This window comes from Bison bison, unplaced genomic scaffold, assembly GCF_000754665.1.
Source record: "Bison bison bison isolate TAMUID 2011002044 unplaced genomic scaffold, Bison_UMD1.0 scf7180017864057, whole genome shotgun sequence".
Classification (NCBI taxonomy): Eukaryota; Metazoa; Chordata; class Mammalia; order Artiodactyla; family Bovidae; genus Bison; species Bison bison.
In genome coordinates, this window is record NW_011494629.1 from 2,681,355 (window position 1) to 2,692,793 (window position 11,439).

Sequence of the window (11,439 nt, forward strand, 5' to 3'; positions counted from 1 at the left end):
ACAGGCCAGGCTGCAGAGAACACACAGAGCCACGCTCAGCAGCTGCCGTAAGGCCCGCCACCAAGCACGCACTCACCATCTTCAGGGACCCACCTCTCATTCCCTATGTCTGCCATCCTGCCAGGGACACTTTCCTAGGAACAAGATTCAGCAGAAGCAAGATGTGATGGCCCCAAAACCTCCCAACCAGGGAATGTGCTAGAATTTCAATTCCACAGAGTATCATGCAACCAAGAGATTTGTGGAACTTTGGAAAACACTTGTGATGGCATTAACTGAGGGAAAGATAAACATGCACACATCTCTCATTTATAGAGCTGAATAAAAGGTGTACATGCAGATATATTCACAAACAGAATATGGAAACATGGGGATAAAAAGCGGGACAGAGCCAGAGAGAAGGGTGTTCTGCAGAGCTGCGAGTCTCCCATGACTCGCCATCAGAAGAGAAATGAGGCCACAGATGTGAGCCTTCAGCACCAGGCAAAGCATAGACACGGAATGGGAAAGTCAGAAATATGAGCGCTGGATGCTTGATGCTGCTAACTTGCTCCTTTTTAGGTACAATAATGGTCCTGGGCTTTGTTTTCAGAGTCTTGATCCTGCAGAGATATAGATGGAAATATCTTGGGGGCAAAATATCCTTCTGTCTAGGATTTACTTCAAAATACTGGGGGTGCGAGCAGGTGAGAGCTATGGAAAAAAACACAGAGATGACTTCTGAAGCTGAGAACACACTGACATCAGAAGCTTCTCTCACTTGAGGTTTTCTAGATGAAACAGGTGACCATCATTTCCAAAACCATTATCACTCACTTCATCTTTCACAGTAAATGCTGTATGAAAAGCAGCGTGGGGTAGGATGGAATCTCTCCTTTGCATTTACTTGAAGCCACAGGGCAGAATGAGTCACCTGCACACATGTTCCCAGAGCCACAGTCCCTGGCCCAGTGGGAGTCAGGCGCTCAGGCAGCCCGGAAGCCTCAGAGAAGCAGCTTGTATTCCTGACTCCACCGGCTGTGCCCTTCCTTCCCTGGGTCCTAGGGGCACATTACTATGGCAACACTCCCCAGGAACCCTCGGTGCACTCGGGGGACCCCTTCTGTCCAAGGTGTTTCTGCATAAATCGGCAAGAGATGGGAGAGAGCACCCCAGCCAATGTCAGGTGCTTCCTGGCCTGGCCCCCGACTTCCCTGTGCTCGGGCATCCTGTGAGCCAAACCCGCAGGAAACACGCAGCACTGCAGAGACCGGGTAAAGAACACACTGTGTGACCTGCCCTAGAGGGAATGAGGGCCTGTGGATGGGTCTGGCTCAGCATGGGCAACCTAAAGCCAAGAACCACTGCTCTGAGCAGTGAACTCTTCTTGCTGTAAAATCATATTTCACTTAATTTTGTGAAACAGGTCAAATTGCAAAATGCAAATTGGAAATGAATCCTGGGCTCCGGTTAGCAGAGGCAAATGCTTCAGCTGTTTTTCCAAGGGGACTTTTCTGGGCCTGAGCAGACAGGAGGGGAGGGAAGAGAGACAGAGGTGGCTGGAAAGGCTGGCACCTGGCACTCAGGGAGCCCCAAAAGGCAGCCACAGTGCGAGAGCACATGATCGAAAGGACACGCAAAAGCGAGGAAGTGAGGGCGCGTCTGGGCGCCGTGGTAACCGAGGACCCGGCAGGAGAGGCTCCTCGGGCAGAGGCTCCTGGGCCTGAGGAGCATCTAAATCTCCCTGTGGACCCCTCTCCGCAGCCCAGCTCAAGGGCAACTTCTCTGGGACTGACTGATTGGGGACTGGGAGACAAGCAATTGTTCTGCTTTCTTCGGCATTAGAAAAAAATAAAAATAAAACAATAAATGAAATGTGACTCCCTCATCTAGCAATTTCCATCTCATCTAACAGCCTTAGGTTTTCCATATCTTACAAATTTTTCCACAGGCATAAGCATGAGGCCCTTTCAATCCCACTTCTGAAATATCACTAAAAACATTTCATATGATTTGGTTGTTTCCATACCTCTAACTTTTAACGGCTGTATAATAAGCAGAGGAGAAATGCCAGGAGGTACTTAACACTCTCTCAGTGAAGCTGGACACTGAGACAAAGTCAAAGATCTCAGTGCTATAAATGATGCTTTTCCATCGCCTTTGCAACAGTCAGAAGTAACTTTTCAGGTCCAGCATATAGGGCAGGACCTCACCAGCTTTATCGCAGCTTTGTATGTACGGGTGTCACTGGGCTCTGTTTTCAGGATTTTCTCATCTAGCAGGTCTTTGAGGGTACATCACAGGCTGCTCCAGCCTGCAGCCCTGCAGTTACCAGCAAGGATGGACCTCCTGCAGGCCCACTTTTGCATGGTTCCGAACTGACAACAGGCCAGCACAGACTGAATGAACCATCACAGACTCTAGGCCATGTGGACCAGAACATTGGCCAGAAGGGTTGGGCTGACTCACCGTGGCAGGCTGCTGGTAGGCCCCTAGGGAGGGCAGGCTATGTGGCAGGACGGGCCCATCACTCACGCTCACAGGGGGGCTGCACACACACTGGGAGGCGGGTGGTGCTCCGTCTGCCAGCGACCCCAGCACAACACTCTGCTGGCTACTCTGCGAGTCTGAATACACCGTTGAGCCCTGGCCACTGTCGAACGTGCTGTCCGCTGGGGAGGGAGGAAAAAAGCATGGCTCAAAGCAGGCACCTCCAAACTTCACCCCCACAGCACGTCGCACAAGTCCCAGGGAACGCAAATGTGGGACAGCTTGTCCGTGTGTTTTCTTCTGTAAAACAAGACTTGATTGCATTTGCAGATCACAAACATAATAAATGTGCATCATTTTAAACAATCACCTATACAAAGGCTATAACTGCACCACCCGGAAATGGCCCTGGGAGCCCGTACCCCACACTGCCTGACACCTGTTGGTTCTCACGATGGACTACCACAGATCCCAGATGGGCAACTCACACCATCCTCTGTAGGCAGGCTGGCCACCTCCACCAGCTTACAGATAGGGACCTCACCTGCCACCTGCCCTGGCCCTGAAAGTGGGCGCTTTCAGTTCTTCAAAGGTAGAAGATCGAATGTCCAAGTTAGGAAAAGCTGCAGTCATGTGGAGGAAATAATTACCAGCTGTGTTTTATAGGGGGAGAGGGCCCTGACCACCTCCATTCACCACAGCAAAGAGCCTGAATTAGGAAGACTTAGGTCCAAATCTAACCCCTCAGTTCACAGGCTCAAGTCTAAAGTGGCTGGAAAATGGGGGCTGACAAGGCCTGTGCCCTACAGGGAGGCCATGAGCGGAGGACTCAAAGGCTCTGCAGCCTCCAGAGAGCCTCTCAAGAGGCCAGCCTCACCCAAGGTAAGCCTAGACTGGCCTGTCAAACCCAGCCTGGGTGGAGCTGCCTGTACAAGGTGGCACAGACAGGACCACCATGGCCCACAGGCTGGTCTCACCAAGACACACCTGGGAGGAGAGGGCACCTGCATGGTCGTGCCAGGCAAGAATGAAGAGCAGAAACCCGTTTGAAGTGGCGTTTTTGTTTTACTGCCTCCGGATTCCAAAAGCTACGTAAACATTAGGATTTGCCATCCATGAACACCAAGCTACTTCTACAGGACGCCTTTCGGTGTGGGTTTTAACTTTCAATTTTCACCTTAAACAAATAAAGTAAAGAGAACGCTTGTTGGCTTTACAACAAAATAATTTTTCCCGAGAGCTGAGCAGAACTTATTTTGACCCAGGAAGACTTACGAATGGTGAGGTTTGATTGTGAAAAACCAATGAAACACGTGGCTCTGATTTCTGATGAGGGGGCCAGCAGTCATCATTACTTAGAGAGAGAGAGAGAGACAGAAACAGAGGCCAGGTGTGTGCATATGCTAAATGGGGAGTGTGGGCCATGAAAGAAAGATGAGACAGAGAAAGTACACGAGAGTGAACGCGACCAATTTCAAGTAGGGTGATTTTAACCATATAAGTGACATTTTACATTTCTAAGTGAATGTGTTTATTTGTATAATAAAAATTACTTTAAAAAATCATTTCTAAGCTATTGAAAACTTGTGTTCTCACAGTCACTGACACTGGCTTGAGCTTGATCTGGACTGTGGTGGGTAGCTTACAGAACGCACAGTGGGAGTTATCTGATACTCGCTGCACCTTCTGATATATGAAAGCCTGTGTGCCCATCTTGCTACCTAAGACCAGGTCCTCTACAGTGGTGTGTGTGCTGCTTGGTGTCCCCACTAGTTGATCTTTATGAAGCCAGAGTGGTCCAGCCGACCACAGGCACTGCGGCCAGAGGGACAGCTGAGCACAGGCTTTCTGCTCTGACCCAGAGCAAGGTGCAGAAGAGCATGCGCAGGACGCTGGACTGTGGATTACAGGGAGACACGGTGCGTGTGCACGCTCCACATGCGTGTCTCCAGAGGCTGTCTGGAAGGTGTAATCTCTGGAAGTGAAAGTTAAAAGACATTTAACATCAGTGACCTCCAGGGAAGAAAATTAACTGGCTTGTACTGTATATCCTCTTGGATTTTCTAAATTGTATACAATGTGACTATATTATCTACTTTAAAAAAAAAGATTGGGTTGGCCATAAACTTTGGGCTTTTCTGTGCGATGTCTTGGAAAAACCCAAGCAAACCTTTAGGCCAACCCAATACAATAAATGGGTAAAGATGTTTTTGAAAACTACGGCCATGACATGAAGCACATTCTTCATTCTTAGGCAGGAAGCGGATCCGTGTGCAGACACAACATCCACTATAAACTCATCTGTCGATTCATGTCTGTGCAGCAGGTCAAGCCTGTATCATGACATCTTACCACAGCACAGCCTATTCTAGGTCCCAGACTGTATTCCTGCAAAGTTTAACAAAAGAAGATTTCTTAATTCCTGTCCTAAAAATTGTCCAACCAAAAATTATGTTCTCAAAGTATGTAGTGGTATGCCAGGTGTGGAAAGCTTTTTCCTACAAAAAGTTTATACTTGTGAATTAATTTTTTGGTTTATCAGAAAATGTAGTAATGATGTAACAACTCTATCCTCCAAAGCAAACTTGAGCAGGGAGGAGACAAGTAGACAGTTGGCAACTTGTCTTAAAGTGATGGCCAGCAGCTGGTTTGAATTTAAACAGCCTACTTTGAAGAACGTTTAGCTATTCTACTGATAAAGAAAGGATGTAACTATTAAATAAACAGACTATTTTGGTCTTTCCACACAAAAACACCTAAAATAGTGACCTGGAAGGGCGGCTCAGCTCTCCATGCTTATTCACAGAACAGACAGAAAAGGCTACATCCTCCATCCATGGCTCATAGCTGAATTTTGAAGATACTGAGGGTAAAGGCAGAATTTCTACTCAGACTTAAAGACGACACTGGATTCTCCCTTCCAGTGGTCTGAGATGAAGCCAGGTATAAAGTAATTCTCACCAATCCATCGGTGACATTCCCTGGGAAACACTAAAGGGCACAAGAAGGGAGGTAACCTTGGGGACGGATAATCCAAGCAGGAAAACTCACAACCAAGACCACAGCACGACTGGAGGCTGTAGCCACTGGCAGCCTCAGAACCACAGCACGTGGCTCCGACGCCTCCACCGGTCAGGGAATCCAGGGTGGAGGTATGGCCCTCAGGTGCCCTGTGAGGCTGGGCTGAGAGCCTCCAGAGGGGATAAGTAGCTGAACTGAGTCAGCTCCAGCCCCGATGGCTCAGTTCTGAGTCTGCCCTGGGAAGCCAGACTTCAGGGAGCCTCTGGTCACAGATCTCTTTGCCACATGGGGATGCCTCCCAGGGGAATTCCTCCCTGGAGAAATGCTTGCCCACACCGATCATTCATACCCACAGGTGGGTTAGAGGGACGGGTGGTGCAGGGGGAGGGGGCGCCTGGAGAGGCAGCACTCACAGGCCAGGGAGGTGGCGCTGGCCGGCAGCGCAGGGGTGAGGAGGTGCTGGTCGGCCTCGGGCTCCTCGGACTCTGGCAGCCCGGCCTGCGAGTGGTAGGTCACCTGGACCTGCAGGGGCGTGGGTGGGCCCCTGGCCTTATCAGGGCTGCCGAGGTCCCGCTGCTCCTGGGGCTGCAGCGCTGGCCAGATCCTCTTTCGCCGCCACTGGATCAATGCCACACGGTCACGGATAGACTTGGCCACAATCTTCACGTCACTCTCATGGAAAAATCCTGACTCAATCTGCAAAGGAAATCTCCATGTCATTACTGGGACCAGCTCCAGCTGCACACCCCACTTCCAGGGGACCCTGCCATCTGCACGGCTACCTCCTGCCTGAGGAGTCTCTGCCCTAGGTCCCCTCCCAGGGTCCCTCACCCTCATAACCGCGTTTACCAATCATCCCTGTCATGGACACTCTCCTCATCCCGGAAGTGAACATCCTCCCACCACCGACTGTAGATCCACGGGGAGACTGACCATCTAAACCTACAATAATCCAGCTCCTGGGTCTGTGGCAACACAGCCGATGCTCGTAACCACGGGCCAGGTGTGTGAGGGGAAGGGCGATCCCAATCTGCCTCTGGCAGGGCCAGAACACAGGGCAGACTCCCACCGGCTGGGCCCCAGGGCTTTCCTGGAGCCCCTCCCTCAGGCTGGCCAAGGGCAGGAAGGAGGTCCGGGCTGCATCTGTGTGCTCAGGGACAGGTACAAGGAGCCTCAGCCGACACTGTCCTCAGTGTCATCCTGGGCACTCTCCGAGAAACCACAGAGGCTGGAGAAAAGAGGTACATTTAGTAACAAGAGACCAAGAAGGTGTGTACCCATGCCTAGCAAAACTCTGAACCCAGTTCACCCAACAGAGCATTTGAGAGCATCTGTAAAGGAGTCAACAATCTCAAGGAAACATCACGGTGCCCTCTGAGAATACCTGTGGCAAAACCAGGAAACAGCAGCAGCCAGGCTCCTCCCCATCACTGTGGGATTCCCCACGTGAAAAGAGAAAACAAAAAAACAGAGCCTGTGGCGCTGGGTGGGAATGGTGTGAACTCACAGTTTTCAAAGTACAATAGACACAAACACACCAGATGTAGATGTGAGCACATACAACACACGGTGTAGTGCCTGCTTCTGAACCACCCACGGAGTGGGCCGGGGGCAACGACAGCCAAGTGGAGCCCGGCTGCCGTGACAGTGCAGGGCTCCCCATGAGACGGCAGGTTCAGGCTTGCGGGGAAAGGGCGGGGGAGTCGGACATCTCACTGTGCCTGAAATCGAGGACATGCTGGGAAGACGACAGACAGCAGGACAACACGGAAGCCAGCGTCCAAGGCCTCCTACTGGCTGAATCTGGGGCACTCTGAGCACTAAAATAAAGTGACACCATGATGGTTTGAAGGACATGTCCACAAACGCACACAGGAGAAACAAAACTGATCTGTGGGGGCAGAAGTGCTCGGTTTGCTGCCAATATGAGGTTACACAATGGACTGCCACATACATGCAGCTTGTCTCTCTGCCTCTCAGCCCTCTCGGCCTCTGTCTCTCTGTGCCGCTCTGTCTCTGTGTCCGTCTTTCTCTTTCTCCATCTGTCTCTCTGCCTCTGTCTCTCTCTCTCTCTCAGTCTGTTTCTCCCTTTATTTCTTTCCCTCCTGTGGATCACTCTCCCGTGAAGCCACTCTTGCCATGAGGCATCACTGGACAGCTCCAGACCCTTGGTGGGCAGGGCTGCTCTTGGGATTCTGACAGCTGAGGCAGCTGTGAGCAAAGTCCCCATGTGTGGGAAACAGACACGAATATATTCAGGGTGCTCAGACGGTAAAGAATCTACCTGCAGTGCAGGAGACCCGGGTTCAATCCCTGGATTGGGAAGATCCCCTGGAGAAGGAAATGGCAACCCACTCCAGTATCCTTGCCTGGAAAATCTCACAGAGGAGCCTGATGGGCTGCAGTCCATGGGGTCGCAAAGAGTCGGGCACAACTGAGCGACAAACACTAACTAAAGTCATCTGGAACAGACCTGTCCTGCATTTGCCACTTCCCTCTAAGTTTGTGATTACTTCAAAAGACTCCTGTCAGAAGACAACTCCATTGGACAGAATGAACTGTGCAGACGTCCACCCTGAGGCTCCCACCAGGCTCAGCCCAGGACGGCGGAGGTGCAAGCAGGGCTGTGCCCACAGCCGGGACTCGCTGAAGAGGCCGAGAAGGTTCCGCGCCCACCCTCAGTGCTACCCGCATGGCCGACCTGACCAGAGGCCGCTGAAAAGAAGGCATCCCACAGACGCACCTGCCTTCCATTTCTATTTTCTGCCCATGACCCATTTTTCCTTACGTCTCCATTTTCACAGTCACCACCCAGTGATCCTCTCCAAAGTGTTCCTTCTATTTTTTCCCAATCAGGAGAGAATTTGGCCACACTGGGACATCCTGTTATCTGGAGGCTGTGAAGGCGGAAGGGCTGGTACCACTGACAAAAGAGCCCTGGGCTAAGCTCCAAGCCCCCTCCCCTCCCACCCTTGGGGGTCTACATAAGGGGTCACTTCCAGATCAAAGCCAGCCCAGGTCCCTAAAGAACTCACCCTTCTCTCAGCCATGGGGGCGTCTTTGTTCTGATCCACATCCACGTGGGCCACCTCACTGCATTCTCTACCCACCCCCAGCGCCCCCCGCCTCCCCTGCTCCCCACAGGACCTGCTGGAAGTTGACAGTAGAGGGAGAAGAGAAAGCTATCCCATCGGCCTCCTCCCACCCCCAGTAGCCTCAGGAAGGCAGCCTCATCATCTTCAAAACTTAACGCTCGCTAACCTCAGGCGTTAACAACAGGGCAGCCCAGAAAGGGGACCAGGTCCTAAAACTGTGTTGGGTTAAAGCTATCAGCAAGTGACCACCCAGCAGAGCTGCCAGGAGGCTGTGAGCTCTGGAAGTCTCCCCAGCTCAGGCTGTCTCCAGGGATAGCCCACGAAAGGCTCAGGCAGCTACCATAAGGACCCCAGGGAGGAGAGCCTCAGACCCCAGTTTTAGGTCTGGTGTTTACAGATGGGTGCAGAGGGTAGGGGAGGGAAAGGGAAGGAAGGGGAGTTAGACCCTCACCAAGGGCTGCAGCACTAGCACTGACCTACAAGGCCCAGCCAGGAGACAGGAGTTGCAACCAGTAACAACTGGGGCATTTACACAGGAGGAAGACCCCACTGTGCAAATGCAGCCGTGTTCAGCTCATCACAGGTATCCAGGGCTCTGGGTTCATTCTGTTTCTTAACAGAGTGCTGGGTATATGATGGTTTTTATTATTCCTTAACTGAACACAATGATGTGCCGCCCTCTGCACGGATGCCATACAGCATGGAGGGTGTGCCCATGAAAAAGTGCTTTTAAAGAAAACACAGGAGAGGAAATGGGGAGAAGCCGGGCCCAAGGCCTGTGCTGTGAACTCTCAGAGACACCTTCTGCCCATGAGTCCAGGCAGGTGCTAGAGACTTGGTAAAGACAGGGCCACAGCTATAGGCACAGGCATGTACCCAAGGGCCTGGGGGCCATAGGCATTCTCTATGTTGAGCCATACGAGGGATGAGTCCTCTCAGGAAGGTAGGCAGGTCCTGGGAAGGGATCCAGGCCACGTTTGGGCACCGCGGTCCTGTAACTGAAGAGTGTCCAGAACAAACCAAGAATGGAGCCAGAGCTGCAGGACGTACCTGGCGTAGCTGAGACACAGATGGCTCCAGCTGTCTGGGTCCCAGGTGCCTCCAGGACATGCCACCACGTGAATCTGTGTCCCCTGCCATTCTCATACCACCGCTATGTAGTGTTCACAGGGGAATGAGAATGCTGTTCATCACCTGTGCTTTCTGAGGTGCCTGCACGTTGACAGACACCAGCCCTCAAGGCCGTCCAGGGACCTACCTCATCTCTAAGCAGGGCTGTCCCAGCCCCCGGCCTGCCTCCCCTGCTCTTAACACCAGGACAGCTAGAGCTGCAGGCCAGGTACTCCCAATCTCCACGGTCCCTCCAGGATGCTCGCCAAATGCAACTCACCCTCATGAATCTCAGCTCACAGGATACCAGCCTACACATGACCTTGATCGCTACTTATGTCTATGCTTTAAACCTCAGCAGAAAACATGGAGGGACCAGCGTCACAGTATGGGGGAAAAAAAGGTCCTGAATTCATAGGACTGATGGGCTGGTAACTCTTTTTTTTTTTTTTAAACTTTTTTAATGTGGAATCTAAAATATAATTAATCTATTGATATATATAAAACAGAACAGACTCACAGACATGAAAAACAAACTATGGTTACCAAAGGAGAAAGGGAGGGGGAGGGGCAAATTAGGTCTAGGGATTAACAAACTACTATACTAAAATAGATAAGCTGGTAATTAACTTAAAGCAACTCTCAGCAAATATGCAGCAATTCAACAGCACTATGCAAGGTCATAGAAAGATACTCTGGGAAGCCATGGAGCTAAATAATTCTATTAAATCCGATTATAGCAGAGGTGTCTGTTTCTAAGTCCAGGAATGTGACCAGCAGCTGGGAAGGAGTCCTGACACGGGCACCATGCCATCAGCAGGACGTCATACCCTCCACACATGCCAGCAGAGGCACAGGCTGCTGTCAAGGGCAGGGCAGGGTCCTGGGTAGCCATGCACCTCCCACTCCTGTCATGCACCAACCTGCTGCAACCCCCAAACCAAGCTCCACGGACCCCTCACCTGACATGTGCCCAGTCCCCCAAGGTCCCCTTGGTTTATGACTCCCACACCTTACATGGCATGGCCAGCCTCAGCTTCCTCATCTGACCAGAGTTCCATGGTACAGTGGTCAGCACAGGCTGGTACCAAAGATATGCTGCCCACAAGAGCCTGTGCAGGCAGTCTCCCGTCTACCTCTTGTAGCCCACCTTCCAGGGCCATACCAGGGTCCTTCCCTACCAAATTACCAGTGGCCTTATTAACACTGAACAAAATAGAACAACACAAACTAGAACTAGAACAAAATAATTTTTACAATTTGTATGGAACCACAAAAGACCCCAAATAGCCAAAATAATCTTCAGAAAGAAGAACAGTTAGAGGAATCATTCTCCCTGACTTGTGACTATACTACAAAGCTACAATTATCAAAATAGTATGGTACTGGCATGAAAACAGAAATATAGACCAATGGAATAAGACAGAAAGCCCCCAAATAAACCCATACACTTATGGTCAATTAATCTACCTGCCAAAGAGGCAGGAATATACATTGGACAAAAGACAATATGTGGTACTGGGAAAACTGGACAGCTACATGTAAAAGGATGAAATTAGAACATCCTCTAACATCACATACAAAAATAAACTCAAAATGAATTGAAGACTTCAGTGTAAGACTAGATACTATAAAATTAGAGGAAAATACAGGAAGAACTCTCTTTGACAAAAAATTGCAGTAATATTTTTTTGGATCTGTCTTCTAGAATAATGAAAACAAAGGCAAAAATAAACAGGACCTA

General features: G+C 50.7%; 1 protein-coding gene across 1 annotated transcript in view; it reads right to left on the reverse strand.

Moving 5' to 3' along the window:
- The window catches only part of WNK2 (WNK lysine deficient protein kinase 2), a 151,298-nt gene that overhangs the window by 78,940 nt on the left and 60,919 nt on the right, over nucleotides 1–11,439 (reverse strand). Inside the window, exons 8-9 of the mRNA XM_010836061.1 lie at nucleotides 5,904–6,186; nucleotides 2,341–2,651 (exon numbers count right to left, since the gene is read on the reverse strand). Of these exons, the coding sequence (XP_010834363.1) occupies nucleotides 2,341–2,651; nucleotides 5,904–6,186 (594 nt within the window). The remainder of the gene's footprint in view (nucleotides 1–2,340; nucleotides 2,652–5,903; nucleotides 6,187–11,439) is intronic.